The sequence below is a fragment of the Rhinopithecus bieti genome, unplaced genomic scaffold, assembly GCF_001698545.2.
Source record: "Rhinopithecus bieti isolate Rb0 unplaced genomic scaffold, ASM169854v2 scaffold_5132, whole genome shotgun sequence".
Taxonomy (NCBI): domain Eukaryota; kingdom Metazoa; phylum Chordata; class Mammalia; order Primates; family Cercopithecidae; genus Rhinopithecus; species Rhinopithecus bieti.
The window spans coordinates 2,183,470-2,203,243 of NW_016804791.1; the positions used below are offsets into that span (position 1 = coordinate 2,183,470).

The 19,774-nt window shown below is 44.0% G+C and overlaps 1 protein-coding gene across 2 annotated transcripts in view; it reads right to left on the bottom strand.

Annotated features, from left to right (window-relative positions):
• The window catches only part of SMYD3 (SET and MYND domain containing 3), a 594,032-nt gene that overhangs the window by 3,915 nt on the left and 570,343 nt on the right, over window positions 1–19,774 (bottom strand). Inside the window, exons 10-11 of one of the 2 annotated variants that reach the window (XM_017870422.1) lie at window positions 14,090–14,198; window positions 12,461–12,657 (exon numbers count right to left, since the gene is read on the bottom strand). In XM_017870422.1, coding sequence (XP_017725911.1) covers window positions 12,562–12,657; window positions 14,090–14,198 — 205 coding nt within the window. In that variant the 3' untranslated portion in view covers window positions 12,461–12,561. Of the gene's footprint in view, window positions 1–12,460; window positions 12,658–14,089; window positions 14,199–19,774 lie in introns of those variants that run through there. The other variant, XM_017870421.1, reaches the window with a different exon arrangement.

Genomic DNA, 19,774 nt, shown 5'->3' on the forward strand with positions numbered 1-19,774 from the left:
CAACTCAAACAAATTTACAAGAAAAAAACAAACAACCCTATCAAAAAGTGGGCAAAGGATATGAACAGACACTTCTCAAAAGAAGACATTTATGCAGCCAACAGACATAAGAAAAAATGCTCATCATCACTAGCCATCAGAGAAATGCAAATCAAAACCACAATGAGATACCATCTCACACCAGTTAGAATGGCAATCATTAAAAAGTCAGGAAACAACAGGTGCTGGAGAGGATGTGGACAAACAGGAACACTTTTACACTGTTGGTGGGACTGTAAACTAGTTCAACCATTTTGGAAGACAGATCCTCCTCAAGGATCTAGAACTAGAAATACCATTTGACCCAGCCATCCCATTACTAGGTATATACCCAAAGGATTATAAATCATGCTGCTATAAAGACACATGCACACATATGTTTACTGTGGCACTATTCACAATAGCAAAGACTTGGAACCAACCCAAATATCCATCAATGATAGACTGCATTAAGAAAATGTGGCACATATACACCATGGAATACTATGCAGCCATAAAAAAGGATGAGTTCGTGTCCTTTGCAGGGACATGGATGCAGCTGGAAACCATCATTCTCAGCAAACTATTGCAAGGACCGAAAACCAAACACCGCATGTTCTCACTTACAGGTGGGAATTGAACAATGAGAACACTTGGACACAGGAAGGGGAACATCACACACCGGGGCCTGTTGTGGGGTGGGGTAAGGGGGACGGGATAGCATTAGGAGATATACCTAAAGTAAATGATGAGTTAATGGGTGCAGCACACCAACATGGCACATGTATACATATGTAACAAACCTGCGCGTTGTGCACATGTACCCTAGAACTTAAAGTATAATAAAAAAAAAGAAAAAAAAATTTTGTAATAAGTAAGAGATAAGCAATATTATCCTGCCCTGCCCAAATGGAGGGCGGGGTGGGCTTGGGAGAAGGAAGGGAAAACAGAACCACTGCATTTGATGTAAACGTGCCCAGGAAACTTGTAAAGATATGACTCTGGTGGCTGTTAACACACTCAAAGTACCTGCAAGTGGCACTGGGGCTCTCAGCCTTAGCTACACAGTAGGATCAGCCAGGGAGCTTCAAGGGAGATACCCAGGCCCAGACCCTACACATCAACAGCTGAAGCCTGCTCTCCAGGAATGAGGCCTGGGCCCCAGGAGATTCCAACATGTCCTCAAAGTTGAAACCAACTGATAGAGCAAACTCTCAACAAATAACAGCAACTACTCATTATTCAATGTTAATTTATAGCCAGCATAATTACCATTTTAATGGTTGTATATAATGAATTCCATCATGTTTATAGACCATTATTGACTAAGCTGCTCCTGGAAATTTAGATCACTTTCAATTGTTTATTATGATATGATGCAGATCTGCCAGAACATATTCTTTGCCTTTCTTGGATATTTGCTGAAGAGCAACTCCCAGGAGGTGGAATTCTTGAGCATGAACATCTTGAAAACCAGAGATTTTAGACCTTGGTGGTGATGTAGTGAGACACCTGCATTTTACTATGAGGCATGCAGTAAAACTTTCAATTCCATATTGAAAAAGACTGAAGCTTCGAGAAACAAAGCATTTCAGGTGGACGGTACTTTCAACCTCTGCTGCTGGCTGTTTTCACCTCTTTAATCTTCCCTTTAGGCTGGAAGGAAAACAGGCAGACAGAGTGGGGCTAGATTTCCTGCAGAGAGAGAGAAAAGAGAGAGAGAGAGAGAGAGAGAAAGAAAGAAAGAAAGAGAGACACAGAGAGAGAGAGGACAGAGAAAGAGAAAAGAGAGAGACAGAGAGAGAGAGACAGAGAGACAGAGAGAGAGAGACAGAGAGAGAGAGAGGGAAAGAGACAGAGAGAAAGAGACAGAAAGAAAGAGACAGAGAACAGAGAGACAGAGAGAAAGAGAAAAGCGAGAGAGAGAAAGGAAAAGAGAAAAGGGAAAGAGAGAAAGAGAAAGAGAAAGAGAAAGAGACAAGAGAAAGAGAAAGAGACCGAGAGAGAGAGAGAGAGATAAAGGGCCAGCGCCTCAGACCCTGGTCCTGTCAGCCTGGAAGACAGCTCTGTTCTCAGAGTCCAGTTGTGAAGCTGCACTGGCAGTCTGGCCCCTCACCAGCTGCAAAGCCCAGAAGGTGGCTGGAGCTGAGATGCTGGCGGTGGGAATTCACTTCCTATTCATGCGAGCAAGTCTGCTCGGTGGGTGCACAGCATCTGCCAGCAAATCCCCAGGCAGGGGTCTGTCCAGGAGTGCAGGGGAGGAGTTGGGACCAGCCCCCACCTTGCCAGCAGTCCAGCTGTAGGAGATTCCTCTGGGCAGAAGATTAAAAACAAATGTTTGATGCTATTCATGGAGCACATGCCTCATGTTTTATTCTCTTTTCTCCACACTGCCCTGGATCCGCCGCTGCTCTGGACATCTTCAGGTCTGAGGCAGAGACCTGTGTGACAGCACGAGTGCGGAAAGAGAAGGTTTTTCAGATCAGAGAGGCTTCATGGGAAATTCTCTTTCTTGAAAGCACTCTTAGATGTTCTCTTCCCTTTTACTCAACCGAGAGCCAGAATGCTTGTGATCTGGCAAAGGAAGATGAATGGGACAGAATCACTGCCCGGAAAGAGCTTTGCAGAGAGGGGCATAACTCTCCACGCTGAAAAAAGGCCAGGCCTAACCTGCTCAGCCTCACCTCCCTCCCTGCCCTCACAGACGCCCTTGGCTGGGTGAAGGCCTGGCCTTGTTGCTCAGAACTTCCAGACCAGCCTCTTTTTTGCCCTCCTGGTTACATTCCCCAGGTTGCCCATCTGAAGAATGATCTGTGCTTCTCTCTGACTTGACTCAGAGGCTGAATGACAAAGCCATCTTCTTACCACTTCGACAACGTAAGTTCATCGGCATGCTTCTGAACATACTACAGACTCCAGTCTTCCTTCCTCGCTCTTTTCTTCCAGTTCCAGTGGTGAGTTTCACTTTCTTCTCTTTTGCAGCTTTAAGAATAAGGTCTACTCCTCAAGGGCCGAAGTTAACTGCCACTGAGCCAGTATATTCCTGTTCACGGAAGGGGCAGACCTGCCCATCCCACAGTAGGATAACTACTTCCAGTTCCTCAGTCATTCTGGAATTAGAGCCACAGCCAGGAAGTGGGAGTTGCCTGGCCTTCCCCCAGCTTCACATCCACATGTCCCAGTCTGCTTCCTTGAGGAAAGACCAGAACGATCATCCAGTCCAACATCCTCTTGTTACGGAAGGAAGTGCTTCCTGAGGTCACCTGGCCCGAGAGTTAGGAGGAGGATGACCTCCCGGCTCTCAGGACTCAACCCAGTGCATCCATTCCATGACTGCACAGAGGAGCCTCCCACTATGAGCAGATTGCAGTGACCAGGGAGAGGCGCAGAGGCTCTCCTGGACACGGCTGCTGAGACACCCTGAGGGGACACAGGTGCCATCCTCGTCAAGATGCTGCTGGTCGTGTTCTGCGTTCTCTTACTTAAAGGTGAATGCATCACCAGTCGCAAAGGGGAGCAGGGGCAACCCTCGGGCATGTGTGTGTAGTCTGAGATACTACGTTTAGAGGATCTTGTCCATAGAGTGGCTAGAAACAGAGCGGAAATGCGTATGGGTAGGGGCAGAGAACTAATCTGAAGCGACTGAAAACAAAAACAAAAACAAACAACTGATTACAGATTTAATTAACAAGCAAACATCGTACTTTGAGCAATGGGCAGATGTAGATAAGAAAGGGAGAGAAAAAAAGAGAAGAAAGCAGTAGGATTCAGTAATGTGCAAAATATGTTAGTGACTGTGTGTGCGCATGTGTGCGGGGATGAATGGCGTGACACGGGTCAGCAGGAAGCTGCAATTCAGACCTGGCGATGAGGACATCTGGTCCTTGTCTTGAACATCACCTGGGCCTATGGGTGAGCTGGGGCAGACAGTTCTCAATGATGTAAGAAGAGGGCCCTGTGTGGCCCCAGGCACAGCGCTTCAGCACAGCAGGAAGATGAGGAGGGCTTCCCCTCACATTATCATCCCCCACAAAAGTTACAATAAATTTCTGACAAACCAGAGCAATTGTTGCTAGTAGCTGTGTGTGTGTCTCCCTTCTCCTACCGCCCCCATCTGTCACACATGCGCATGTCAGAGAGGACAATTTTGGTTTAATTTCCTGCAGCAGCGTATAAAACAGATTAAGGAAATATAAAATTGGAGCAGGCTGGTGTTGGGAAAAGCTTATCTCTTTCCATTAAATTTTATTTTTTTTAATGGTAGCATTTAAAAAGAGCCTGCACATAATCTTCCACAGAGCACTCACTTGAAGCCTCCAAGGAGGGTGCCTGCTGCACCCACATCCAGACTCGAAATGTCACATGAGAAGAGCAGCATAGATTGTCTGCCACATGACAGGCATACAGTTAATTCAGTAATAGAGAAAGAGTCCCCAGACTTGATTTCAATTTCACCACATCTGCTTTTTTTTAAAGTAATTTTAGAATTTTGGTCATATATTAAATAAAATGAATTATATCAAATCATAATGTTGGAAACAATATACCTTTCCTATTAATTTTAGTATGAATATATTAAGCTTATCAAGGATCTCAAACAGTTTCTACCGTGAGCTTGAGGAATCCAGTAAGTGACTTCCCAAGTATAATTTAAATATGGATATAAAATCAGAGGGAAAAGAAATGTATGCACGATAAGAACCCCTAGAATCAAATCACAACAGGAAAAAATAAAGCAGATTTCCTTATTCTGCCCACCTCTGAATGAAAGAAAAGCAGACTAGGCCGGGCGCGGTGGCTCACGCCTGTAATCCCAGCACTTTGGGAGGCTGAGATGGGCGGATCACAAGGTCAGGAGATCGAGACCATCCTGGCTAACACGGTGAAATCCCGTCTCTACCAAAAAAGATACAAAAAACTAGCCAGGCGAGGTAATGGGCACCTGTAGTCCCAGCTACTCAGGAGGCTGAGGCAGGAGAATGGCATAAACCCAGGAGGTGGAGCTTGCAGTGAGCTGAGATCCGGCCACTGCACGCCAGCCTGGGCGACAGAGCGAGACTCCGTCTCAAAAAACAAAATAAAATAAAATAATAATAATTAAAAAAAAGAAAAGCAGAGGGTGGGGCACAGGGAGGAGGAAGCTGGTCTGGGGCATTCAAAGGAGGAAATGCAAGAAGCAAGAGGTACAACACATTAAGCCGCTCTGGAGGCACAAAAAGCCCTTTGCAAGGACAGCAGAGAACCCAAAGACTTTGATGACCCACCTCAGCTCAGCAGCACCCCTGGAGACCCCACTCTACTCTACACCTTGGATAACCCTCCAAGTGTACATTCTGCTGGAGAAATCTGTCCTCTTGGGAGGCAGAATTTCCTTAGAGATAACATCTACCCATTCATTCACTCAATACTGTCTGAGCAGCTGTAATGAATAAAACGTGGCCCTTGCCCTGGGAGAAGCTCTGGCATAGTCAGAGGGACAGAAAGTAAACACCAGATCATTACAGTGGAACAGTGTGTGTTCACCAGAGATGCAAAGTGCTGGGGCACCCAGAGGAGGGAGGAACCAGGTGGCTCACGGGACCCTTAGGAGGGATTACAGATGTGGTGAGCTCAGGTCTGTGCTTTCCAGTGGTAGCAACCATTCCAGAAGAAGCATTGAAGTTGTGCCACTGTTCAATCAATCAATCAATCAATCTTTATTAAGCCCTGAGAGACCCTGAAGAAGTTATGTTTCCTCAGCTAAATAATAAGACTGGACAAGATAAATTCTAAGAGCAACCCAAGTCCCAACGTGTTGTACAATGTGCTGTGCCAGACACAGAGCCAGAAGGTGTGCATTTGGTTTTGTTTCCAAATACTGCTACTGATTTCTAATTTAATTCCATTGTGGTCAGATAGTTTACTGTGTATTAACTTGAATGTTTTTATGTTTATTGAGATCTGTTTTATGGCATGAAAATGGTCTCTTTTTGTACTATAGTTACTTTAAAAATGTGCATTCTGTTATTGTTGGGTAAAGTGTTTTCTAAATGTCAGATCCCGCTGGTTGATGGTGTTACGGAATTCTTTTGCATCCTTGCTGAGTTTCTGTCTAGTTGTTCTACCAACTGTTGACAGAGGAGGTTTGATGTTCCCAGCTGTGCTTATCTGTCTGTTCATTTCTCCTTTCAGTTCTATCAGTTTTTGTTTCTCGTGTTTTGTAACTGTGTTATTTGGTGCATACATATTTAGTACTGCTATGTCCTTTGGTAGACTGGCCTTTTCTTCATTATACAATGTCCCTCTCTGTCTCTCATAACATTTTCTTTGCTCTGAAGTCTCCTTTACTTAATATTGATAGAGCTACTCCAGGTTTCTTGTGATTGTGTTTTTATAATACATTTCTTTCCATCCTTTTGCTTTCAACCTATTTGTATAATTCTATTTAAAAAGAATTCTTACAGACAACATACGCTTGGGTCATGTGTTAAAAATCTTTTCTACTAATCTCTGTCTTTTAATTGGTATATTTAGGCAATTTACACCTTTTACATAGACCACTTACATAATTTACAATGTTATCATTAATATAATAGGGCTTAAATCTGCCATTTAATTTTTTGTTTTTCATTTGCTCTCTTTGTTTCTTTTTCCTGCATTCCTGTGGGTTAAACTTTTTTGAGAATTTCATTGCTTTTGAGTGTATTACTTTATATAGTTTTGTGGTTACCCCTGGTCTTATTATTTACATATATTATATATATACACACACACATATATATGTATACATAACTTTGATATAATATACCTATGTATGTATATATATACACACATATATATGTATATACCTTATCATAGTTTACTAGTGTCATTTTACCAGTTGAACTCAAGTGTACAAACCTTACTTCCCTTTACATTTTACCCTCCCCCACTCCCCCATTTGGAATACAATTGCCCTAAATATTTCTACTACATACATTTAGAATCGTATCAGATAATGTTATAATTTTTGCTTCAACTATCAAACAATCTAGAAAACTCAAAGGGACAAGGAAAGATCATTTTACTTACCCACATTTTTGCTGACCATATTCTTTCTTCTTTCCTGGTGTTCCAAGAGCCTTCTTTCATCCTTTTCTTTCTGTTTAGAGAACTTCTTTAGCCATTCTTTTACAGTAAGTCTGCTAGTGATAAGTTCTTTTAGTTTTCCTTCACCTGAAAATGTCTTGATTTCTTCTTCATTCCTGAAGGGTATTTTTGCTGGACAAGATAAATTCTAAGGGCAACCTAAGTTTTGGGTTATCAGTTCTTTTCTTTCAATACTTGAAAAAAAATATGCTACTTTCATCTGACATCTGTGGTTTCTGATGAGAAAATCACTGTCATTCCAATTGTTTTCCTGTCCAGGTAAGTTGTCATTTTCTCTTGTTGCTTTTAGGACTTACATTTTTGTGTGTGTGTTTAGTTTTCAGAAGTTTGAGTATGATCCACAGTCTTGGTGTGAACTGCTTTTGGTTTATACTGTTCGGGGTTCACTTAGCTTCTTGAATCTACAGGTTTATGTCTCCTGCCAAATTTGGAGAGTTTTCCACTATTCTTTTTTTTAAAAAACAATGTGGTAAAGTACACAAAACACTAATAGTTACCATTTTAACTATTTTTAACTCTCGAGTAGCATTAAGTACACTCACACTGTTGTGCAGCCATTACTACTATCTGTAACTTTTGTATCATGCTGTACTGAAACTGTGTACCCATTAAACAGCAACTTCCCGTCCCCTCCTCCCTTCAAACTCTGGCAACCACTGTTCTACTTCTGTCTCTAGGTATTTGACTGTTCTAGGTACCTCATATAAGTGGAATAATATGATATTTGTTCTTCTCTGTTAGGCTTATTTCACTTTGCATAATGCCTTCAAGGTTCATTTATGTGTAGCATGTGTCATAATTTTATTCCTTAAGGTTGAATAATATTCCATTGTATGTATATATCCCATTCTATGGGCTGCTTTTTATTCTGTTGATGGTATCCTTTGATGCCCAAAAGTGTTTCATTTTGGTGAAGTCTAATTTGTTTATATTTTCTTTTGTAGACTGTACCTTTGGTGCCATATCCAAGAAATCATTACTATGTCCAATGTCACGAGGCTTTTTCCTTAATGTGTTCTTCTAAGAGTCTAGTAGAAGCTTTTGATCTTATGTTTAGGTCTTTGATCCTTTATATGGTGTTAGGTAAGGGCCTAACTTTACTCTTTTGCATGTGGACATAGTTTCCCCAACACTATTTGTTGAAGACACCATCCTTTTTCCATTGAGTGGTCTTGGCATCCATGTTGAAAATCATTTGACCATATATGCAACGGTTTATTTCTGGGCTCTCTATTCTATTCCATTGGTCTATATGTCCATCTATGCCAGTATCACTCTGTTTTGACTACTGTAGCTTTCTCATAAATTTTAAAATCAAGAACTGTGAGTTCTCCATATTTGTTCTTCTTTTTCAAGACTGCTTTTGGCTATTTGGAGTTCCATATATATTTCAAGATGTGTTTTTCTATTTCTTCCCCAAAAAAGCCATCGGGATTCTGATAGAGATTGCATTGAATCTGAAGATCATTTTGGGTAACACTGACATCTTAATAATACTAAGTCTTCCAACCTATGAACATGAGATGTAATTCTCCTTATTTGTGCCTTCTTCATGGAGAATAATTATGTTATTCAGTTTTGTGTTATTGCAAATGGCATTACTCTCTTAATTTTGTTTTCGAATTGTTGATTTTTCATGTTTAGAAATACAACTGATTTTTGTGAGCCAAGATTGCACCACTACACTCCAGCCTGGGTGACAGAGCGAGATTCCATCTCAAAAAAAAAAAAAAAAAAGAAATACAACTGATTTTTGTGTGTTGATTTGTATCCTGCTACCTTGCTTAATTCACTTATTAGGTGTAACATTTTTTGGTGTGTGTGTGTAATCTATAGAGCTTTCTCCATATGAGATCATATTATCTGTATATAGAGATAATTTTATTTCATCCTTTCCAATTTGGATGCCTCCACCGTTATTTCTTCAAGCACTTTTTCCAGCTCACCCTCTTTTACTTCTCTTTCTGGGACTCCAATGTTAGATCTTTTTGTTATTGATCCTCTGAGGCACGGTTCAATTTCACTTTTTCTTCAGTATTTTTTTCTGTTTTTCAGGTTGGGCAGTTTCAATTGTCTTATCTTCATATTTACCAATTCATTCCTCTGTTTCCTCCATTCTGTTGTGGAGTTCCCTTCTGTTTATTTTGATTATTATATTTATCAGTTCTTAAATTTCTATTTGTGTCTTCTTTATGGCTTCTACTTAACTGAGATTTTCTACTTTTTCCATTTATTTTGAGGGTGTTTGTAATTCCTTGATGAAGCATTTTTATCATGGCTGCTTTAAAATCTGTCAGGTTATTCTAACATCTCTGTTATCTTGGAATCGGCATCTACTAATTGCTTTGATTTTCATTAAGATTGAGATATTCCTGGTTCTTGTCACAGTGAGTGATTTTTAACCGAAGCACAGACATTCTGAGTATTCTGTTATGAGACTCTGAATTTTACCTCAACCTGCTTTAGTGGCTTTCTCTGACATCACTCCAGCAAGAGAATGAGGTGATGACACCCTATTACTGCCAGGTGGAGGTACAAGTTCACGTTCCCTATTTGACTCCTTGTTACTACTGAACTTATACTCCCTGGTAGGTAAATTTCTGCTTATTGCCCATAACACGGCTTAATCACTGTGTTTGCATTTTATCCGTTATTTTCTTTTCTCTTTTTTGGTTGAAAAACACACTCTCAGAACTATTATTCTCTATTTGGAGGTCAGTAGGAACCATTCATAAACATCAGAGCTAGGGGCTTCCAAACAACTCTTTGAAGGTATTAGTGACAATTATGGAACATCGTCTCTGTATGCCTTCTTATGCTACCTCTTTCCCTCCCACCTCACGGTAAAGTATGATGTTAAGTGTTTAGAGGAGGGCTTTTTAACCTAGACACCACGGACACTTAGTCCATGGAAGGGCTTCAGGGAGCCTCTGAAGCCGCCATCCATACCAAATATACAAAAGGTTGTGTATATTTAACCTTTCTCTGGTTAGTCAGGGGGTCTCATCAGATTCCTAAATAGAGACATGACCAAAGAGGTTAAGAATCACTGTAGCAGATTAAGACATGGGACCAACAGAACTGCATGCTCGAAATCAGCCATTGCTGGGGCTGGAAATCAGGGTGGCGGATGCAGGAATAAAAGAAGCAATCTGTACGGCTTGCGGCCTTGTGCTCTCTATTTAGATGCAGAAAAAGCTAAAAAAAGGCTCAAGATATAAAATACTTCAATAAAATTAAAACAGAAGGGAAAATTATGATACAAAAGTTTAAATACAGATTTTAAAAAAAATGGATACTAAGGGGAAAGAAGTCTAAGTTTTGGAACCAGACTTTTGCTAAAAAGCAACTCCACGAGGGCCAGGGTGAGGGAGCCTGCAGCATGCAGCATTCACAGGAAAAAACCAGCTCTGATGAACAAGACACCCCAGATGGGCTGTCCTTGAGGTCCAAGAAGTCAAATTAGTAGTAAACAAAAGCCTTCTAAGAAATAAATGGAAAGAAATAAAAGTAGATTAGAGACAGGAGAAGGCAGGAGGGAAGCACTAGGAAGGGACCCCGGGACTGTCCTGTGGCAGCAATCAGAAGAATTTCAGCTGAGCCCAGTGGAAACGGAAGACTAAACCAAATCAGAGCTGGGTTAAGTGGATTCCTTTCCTGGAGGAGGCTGGAGCCTAACTGAATCTGTAATAAATTTCTGTTTCTGAAGCTCCTCTGATTTCTGTTCAAACTCAGTCTTCAAAAACCTTATTCAAGTGATTTCATTCCATTATTTCCAGGGTTTCTAAGACAAGAAAGAGCATCCCAGGGGTGCCTGTCTGAAGATGACATCAGTTTCAAAAGGCAAACCTCTCCAGGTTACCCGAGTCCTGAGAGAGCTCAGGAAAGAAAGACTTTCCGCAGGAAGCAACTGACCTGCTTCTAGACTCCCAGGTCACGTGGACCTACTGACTCTAAATCCTTGCACTCTTTCTATGACTCTGCCAGGAGTGCGTGTTTGCTCCTTGGTTGATCATCAGACCTCGGCAAGAGACCCAATGACTTTTGTAGAGACACATAGCAAGTTTGGGTAAGGCCACCATTTAACCCCAGGCCTCACGACAGATAATCTGATGCTGCTCCCAGAATACCTTTCAACTGGCATCCATCGGGGTGCATGCCTGAGCTTCACCTTGGTACCAAGAACAGGAAAAGCTAACATGATTAGCAAGAGAAGCTTCTGAAAGAGGTGATGCAATCTCGTCAGAAGGGTATGAGGGCAGCAGAACAGACCTGGGCATGAGGGATGTAAAGGGTAGTAAGAGGGTCATCAGAAGGGCTGGTGATGGTCAGTACCATCAGCCCAGGCCACATTATCCTGAAAACCCATAGTGAGATGTCTGTCTGGGTTTGTTCAGGCTTGCCCTTATAGCTGAAGGTTTTAGATGTCTCCTTCAAGAGTTCCGTATGCAATGGCAATGAATAAAGCTTCACAGAAAGAAAAGAAACAATCTAAATCTTCTCTGATTTCTTTCCCTTATTTTCCCCAAGTTGGCATCAGGAGTTCGGCTAGAGCTTAAGGGATTTCTACACACTGATCTTATTAGACAGCCTCATCTATTTAACTGGACCAGTCTAGAGGGAAAGAACAGAGCCTTGGTTTCTGGCCTGGATTTAATGACTTGTGCATGTTTATTTCCTCCATTAAATTGTACACGCCATACTGATTTTTTTTTTTTTTGAGATGGAGTCTCACACTGCCGCCCAGGCTGGAGTGCAATGGTGCGACCTCGGCTCACTGTAACCTCTGCCTCCTGGGTTCAAGCGATTCTCCCACCTCAGCCTCCTGAGCAGCTGGGATTTCAGGCACCCGCTATCATGCTCGGCTAATTTTTGTATTTTTGTAGAGACAGGGTTTCGTCATGTTGGCCAGACTGGTCTTGAACTCCTGACCTCAGGTGATCTGCCTGCCTCGGCCTCCCAAAGTGCTGGGATTATAGATGTGAGCCACTGCACCCAGCCTGGGTCTTATCCAAAGTAGCAGAAGTATTTGATCACCGTGTTGAATTAAATTGAACAAATACACCTGGCTTTGCCTGGTGTGACTTTAGGGGAGTTCTCGCATGTCTCCAAACCTGAGCGCCTTCATTTTTCAAATAGGAAGGAATTCCTGTTTGTCCCGCTGACCTCATACAGCTGCACCTGTCATGAGGACTAAGTATGATCACGTATCATGTATGTTCGAGCAGTATTCACAGTTTCTAGTCCCATACAAACACAAAGGTCTAGTTTGATCACTCACAAACATCTGCTTGCAGGTGGCCCTGTGTTGGGTATGTCGTACATTAGGAAATTTCCTGTACATCGTTTTTCTGTCAAGACTTTCACACAGTAAGCCCTTAATAAGGATCTTCTGTACCTCGCTGATTCCACTGGCTAAGTATCCCCAAGACCAGAAAAGGAAAGTTCTTCCTGAGGCTGCAACAGACAGTGTGGTGTTGCTCCCCCAGCCTGAGTAAACACATGCCAGACCTGATGAAAAGAACAGGAAGAGCTGAGTGCCTTCAGGAAATCCGAGTGTTACTCCTGTTGGCCACATGCTGACTTTATTTAAAGATCAAATAAAGGCACTCTGGCTAGCATTGGGCAAAAATGAGCAAGGGGGAATCTTATTTTAAGAATCCCTCGGGCATTTGTCATCTCTCTCAGGTCCATGTGGGCGGCTGCCAACGTGACGGGATCAGCCGGCCCCCGGACACGCCCTGAGCAACCCTCATGCCCGATCCTTCCACCGCCCCTCTTCCGCACACAAGGGCATGGCGGCCCAGAGGGTCCTGTTAACGTGTCAGGTGCTTCCTATGATACCCACACGCCAGGTCTCCACAGGACCCACCGGTGCCTGGCTAGGTGAGCACGTGAGCTCTCCTTCGGAAGGGTCATGGACTGGAGGAGAGGAAGTTCTGCTGAGGTGGGAAAGCCAGAGAGCAGAGAGCTCTGGGCTCCTCTGGGCAGAGGAGACTCCCTGAGCAGGTGAAACTAGCCATCATGTTTTAACAAGGTATTCCAACCCTAAACCAGTTCTGCCATTTACTTTCTTGACACTTACTGCTAGGACCGTATTCACTGACCTCCTTCCCTTCCTCCTTCCTCCTTCCCCCAATAATGAACACTTCCTAAGTTCCAGATCCCTTGCATGGCACTGAGCTGGTTACCAAGATAACCACGAAGCCCTCATGCTCTCCTGGGGGCGGGGGTAGGGGTGGCCATGAGGTATGCCCACTGCGATGTAAAAAGGGCTCTCCTGGCAGGGTGGGCAGAGAGCTGCAGGGGTAGGACGGCAGAGTAACACTGGAGTTAGGCCTTAAAGGATTACAGAGTTCTGTCAAGCCCAGGGGGTTGTGATGGGGAGAGCGTTTAAGGCAGAGGAAATAGCTGTGTGAAGACGGAGGAGTGAGAAGTTCAGGGCCACAGTGGGTCCTGGTGAGCAGCAGTGAGCACTGGGTGGGTGGAAAGGGAGACAGGAAGGGCGGGGAGAAGAGGCTGCAAAGGCGATCTGCCACAAAGAGGGTCAAGGGCTTGCCATGCAAGGGATATAGACTGTGTTCTGTGGGCGATGGGGAGGAGGCACAAACGAGTTGACCTTGTGGAGAGGGCACAGGAGCAGCGGTATTCTGAGGCTGGTTTGCACCAGGGTGCAAGAGTAATTGTTAAGATTATTTTTACAAGAAGGTTGATTCTACATTTAAAATCGGCCATGGTTGGCATGCCTGCATCACAGAAATAGGCAAATGTCACAAAGCAGGTTTTTTTCCAGAGTGGTGGTTGAACATTTATCAGCACACACTGGGCATGCGTGTGTATGCATGCACACACACGTGGAGCTGCTCACCAATAACAAAGGGGTCCAGCCACGGCAGAGAGAAAGGACGCCAGGCAGAACTACGTGAGATCCTGGCACACTCACCAGTCTCAGATTCTTCATCGCTTGGGGAAACATGCCTTGATGTAGCTGCAGTTTGCCAACTTTCATCACTTGAACCCCTCTGACGGGATGGCTTCCTGGGAAAAAAATCCTGGAAGAAACCACACAGCAAACAGTGTCAGTGGCTCTCACCTTTGCAGTCAGCATTTCATCAGGAGACTATGAAAGTAGGAGCAAACACCAGCTGTGAATGTTAATGAGGAAATTAGCTTTGCAATCCAGGAGAATGCAGTACTGAGGGGAATTAATACACAATCCACAACTGGTCTCCAGCTCCTCCGCGTTTTGTGTTAGGAAAAAAAATGATAGGACTAGAAGGTCTCCCTCATAAACACTAGAGAAGAGAAACAAAAGTTTGGAGCTCTGCGTTGATGTTTGGGAGGGATGCGGCGGGGAGAACAGGTGCTGATCTTCTCCTCCAGGCTCTTCCATGAAGCATGAGCACTAGCAGAGCCCTGGAACAGAAGACTGCCTCTCAATACATATTTGCTGAATAAACAAAGTTTTCATGATCCCCCAACTAGATACTGCCACATCCCCCTTTTAACCGCAGAGCCCTTTGACTGAATCTCAGCTGTGGAGTCCATCATGGAACACCTTTCTTATAAGCACGTGTGTATTTATTGATCATCTCACTGGATTATAATGCTTTTGATTCAGGCACCCCATCTGCGTTCTCCACGACGTCTGACATGCAGGAGGAACTCAATCCATACTGGACGCCTTTCACATAGAACAGAACAGAACACGGTGTCGTCGTGGCCAAAGAAAGAGGACTGCACACACCTCCAGCTACGGGGTGTTTCAGACCCTGTGAAGAGTTGTATTACTTCAATTCAACAAGAATGTACCACATTGAATTTAACCAAATATGAGCAGTTTGGCCTCTTCTGGCATCAACACCCGCTACCCCTACTCTTAGAGAATACTGAGCCCCTGCTGTATATGCACAATTGTCTCTGGGGGAAATGCCTACACACACACACACACACACACACACAAAACCACACTTTAAATGAGCTTTTCAGGCCAGGTGCAATGGCTCCCACCAGTAATCCCAGCACTTTGGAGGCTGAGGCAGGCGGAGTGCTTGAGCTTAGGAGTTTGAGACCAGCCTGGGTAACATGGCAAAACCCTGTCTCTATAAAAAATACAAAAATGAGCCAGGTGTAGTGGAGCATGCCTGTAGTCCCAGCTACCTAGGACGCTGAGGTGGGAGGATCACTCGAGCCCAGGAGGCGGAGGCTGCAGTTTCACGCCACTGCACTCCACCCTGGGTGACAGAGTGAGACCCTGTCTCAAAAAAAGAAGTTTTTCCCTTAGGGCTGAATCATCCCATTAGACACAAGACACATATTCCTGCAGGAGTTAAACAAGGTTACATGATGGAGCATGAGTCAGCACCCAAGCAAGGCATAACTTAATGTACGCTAGATGCTCAAGTTGGTTGAACTGAACTGAGAAAATGATACAAGTATTGTGAAGACAAAGAGGTGACTGACGGCTGGACGGGGAAGGCTTCCTGGAGCAGGGAAATTGGACTTACACTGGCTCCCAAGGATTTGGAGAGGCTTGGCTGGGCAGGAGAAGGGCAGTGTATCCCAACCGTCAGAGAGAACGAGCAAGGGCTCAGTGTAAACGTGGCTTCTCCAGGGATGGAGGCGCCTGCCCACAGACATCAGTAAGATAATCCTAGAATCCATCAGTTATACAGGGCTTGCCATGTGCCAGGCACTGTTCCAACTGCTTTTCATCCATGAACCCAGAGAACCCCATCTAAGCTCTATTATGTAATAGTGATGAGGCAGATTTACCAGGAGAGACAGGTATGTTCTCTGACAAGTGCACACATATCTGCAAACCATTCCCTCTCGCTGAATCTTAACTCTTCCCCCCACGAAATGTGATATGGAAACATTTGTTTTCATTATGCTCTTAAAAAAGTAGAAAGCAGTACCCGGGAGGAAAGCATTTAAACCGACAGAAGATTGGGCATGCCTCTTTTAAAAAGCTGAAAAGGGGCTGGGCACGGTGGCTCACACCTGTAGTCCCAGCGCTTTGGGAGGCCGAGGCGGGCAAATCACGAGGTCAGGAGTTTGAGACTAGCCTGGTCAATATGGTGAAACCCCGCCTCTACTAAAAATACACAAATTAGCTGGGCGTGGTGGCACGTGCCTGTAGTCCCAGCTACTCGGGAGGCTGAGGCAGAACTGCTTGAACCTGGGAGGTGGAGGTTGCAGTGAGCTGAGATCGCGGCACTGCACTCTAGCCTGGGCAACAAGAGCAAGACTCCATCTTAAAAAAAAAAAAAAAAAAAAGAAGCTGAAAAGGGAGCAGAAGGGGGAACAACAAAGGAGACACCTGGGTCCTGGATTTTTCTTCATCACTTTACCTCTCACCCCTTACAAAATGAACGTCATTATCTACTTGTGTAGAAATAACTTTAAGATCCCCAGACAAAGGGCGTAAGTGCAGGACGCCATTATCAGAGGGTAATGGCCCTGGTCACTTTCCTTGAAAAGCACACCTGGATTTGGGGTGTTCTATTATTGCTATGAATGTGGCATCATTAAATTTAAAGGTCAAAAAGTGATTTTACACTAACAATCACTCCACAAAGTGGATGTCTGTCATGTCAGTTAGAAGAAGGAAAGAAAATTTCAGTTTTACAACGGCAGAGAAAGCAGTGCATCATTACGCCATGGCAGGTACCTGCCCCAGTCACTCGGATATTTCAAAATGAAGTAGAGCTTACTAAGGAGAGCATGAGGAAGGCGGAAGCGCTTGTAACGGGGGACTTCCAAATAAATATTTACAGGGCGGTCTCACAGCTCTGTGGGGCTGCTGATGGCAGGCCTGGTTTGTTTCTGGAGGCCTCCCAGCTGCAATACAGAATAAAAATCATGATTTCTTGCTGGAGTATAGCTCCAAGGAGAACTGGTCAAGCTCGCTCCTGTTGGGAGATTCTCCAAGGGTGTGGCCTTCCATCCACTTTATGGTGTAGAGCAGGGATGGGGAGAGAAGAGGGCCTGGGGTAGTAGTCTTGACAGGACAAAAGACAGCCATCTTTTTGAGAGGACTGTCAAAAATAAAGACCAGGATTAGAGTCCAAAATGAAGCAGCAATCAGGTGTGTCCAAGGACTGTGAGGACTAAAGCAGGAGTCGGAGTGAGAAGGTGAGGGGAAGGTGCGCCTATGAGATGCTGGATTCCGGGTCCGGCCCCGTAAGTTATCTGCAGAAGTCCAACGTGAGTCCCTGCCCTTGGTAGCATGTAGTTTGCAGGTGAAGCAAATGAAATCATGATACAGAAAGGCGTGTGGCAGCCACCTGACCAGGGCACAGACAATGTGTGCTCTGGGAGCAGCTGGGACCACAGTGATCAGGGGAGTGGCAGAGTCTCGGCGGGTTTCCACTGGAGATGATGATGGGATCCTGGGACAAGGGAAGGGATGGATGCTTGCTCTGGGGATGGGACGGGAGGCTGAATGCCAAGGGGCAGTGAGCATGCTGGTCCGGCCAGCAGAGGAGGGGCGTGGGGAAGGAGGTGCACTGGAGGCCAGGCTGTGCAGAGGCACATGCGCAAAGCTACAACTCTGCACTTCCCTTGCCAGCAGTGAGGCACTACCAAAGGGGTCTGAGGGTATTTCATCAGAATAGAAAACCAAGAACATTGGAAAACAGACCCTAGAGGCAAAAAGACTTGAGGCAGGATGGTGGCAGTATCAACAGAAAAGAAGGACTTGGTACAAGAAAGGTGATGCGGGGGATTTAACAGAATCTGGGGTCCAAGGGGTGCCGTGGAGTCTGAGCTGACTCCATGATTCAGAAATAGACACCTCCACAAAAACATACAAGCAAACCGTATAACGAAATCATTCAACACGGCAGTTTGTTTGGGTGTTATAAACTTTCCTTTCATAGGTATAATGCTGGCAATCACATGTTCCAGAATGCTTGGCCTAGATTGGAAAAAAATGTTTTAGGTGTCTCTATGGTGAATAAGTGCATAAGAAGAAATGGGTTTAAACACGCACAGAAAAGAAGGAAATGTGCACACCAGCTTTAACTCAGACCCATAAGCACCAAGATCTTACTGATGTATTTCATAGGGAGGCTGAAGGTCAGGGAACTGGGATCTGAAGTCAAAAGGACGTGGAGAAGAAATATCTCAGAGATCCTGCCAGGCTGAGGTTGCTGATCTCTATTGGTTCTACATGACGCAATTACCAATGGCATTATTCAGATAGCAGCTCTGGCATTTACAGGGCAGGAAAATGCCTTTGTTATTCAGGGCTACTGCCTTGGTTTGAATGTGTTCCCTCCAAAATGCAGATGCTGAAACTCAATGGCCAATGTGGCAGTGTTTGCAGATTGGGCCTTTAAGAGGTGATTAGGTCACCAAGGCTCCTCCCCTTGCCAATGGGATTAAAGCCCTCATAAAACAGGTTTCACGAAGTATTCAGCTTGTTTGCTTTCCACTGTGTAAAGACACAGTGTTCCTCCCCTCCAGAGAATGTAGCAACAAGACATCATCTTGGAAATGGAGAGTAGTCCTCACCAGACAACCTGCTGGCTTGGATTTTATGGCTTGAACTTCCCAACCTCCAGAACTGTGAGAAAAAAAAAAAAATTCTGTTCTTTGTGAATTACCGTCTATGGTATTTTGGAATAGCAGCACAAAGTTAAGACAATTATTTTTAAAAAACCGGGCGCGGTGGCTCACGCCTGTAATCCCAGCTCTCAGGGAGGCAGAGGCAGGAGGATAGCTTGAGCCCAGGAGTTCGAGACCTGCCTGGGTAATACAGCGAGACCCCGTTCTCCACAAAAAGGAAAAAAAAAAAAAAAAACTGATCCAAAATATATTACTGAACCTGAAAGGAGAACTGAATCTGCCTGTTTAGATTGTATTTCAGAGTAGCTAAATAGCTCCAGTTGTATGAATTTTAGCTGATAAATGTGGAATGATGATGGAATTAGAAAAATCATTTTGCAACTCATAGAGAATTATTTGACTGAGGGGAGAAAATATCCCTCGATGAAACCATTAGATAAAAGGATAGTAAAGAATTGTACAGCGGATGGATTAATTTGTTACCACCTGAATCCTCTGATCAATCTTAGCATCACCAAAGTAGGATAACTAGACGCTAAGTGCCATCGGATGCAGAAGGAATTGTTTTTGACTACCTATCAACTATCCTTGTGAAACAAAACAAAACCCCACACGCTGAAGCTGAATCTAATCAAGCCTGCAAAGTTAAATCCCATTTCATACGGAAAAACAAGGGACAGAGGAACAAGTAAAACAGTCAGCTGAATCTGGGGTATGGGAAATTCTACAAGCCTGGACCCAGGATCTTCAACAAGTCAATCACAGCAAAAGAAAAAGATGGTAGCAGGAGAAGAATACTATTAATTAAAAGAGATGTAGGAGATGTAACAGTCGCATACAAGGTGCAGACCTCGTGTATCCATACTCAGCCAAGACAACTGTAAAAAGATATTTCTGAGATAATCCAGGAAATCTGAGCATGAAACGGCATTGTGGATGGAAGAAAAAATGTCCACATTTTTCAGGAATACAATACTGAGGTGCACATGAATTAAATGACCTAAAACCTAATATCTGAGATTTCACTTAAATCTAGTCACTCCTCTGTATGCAC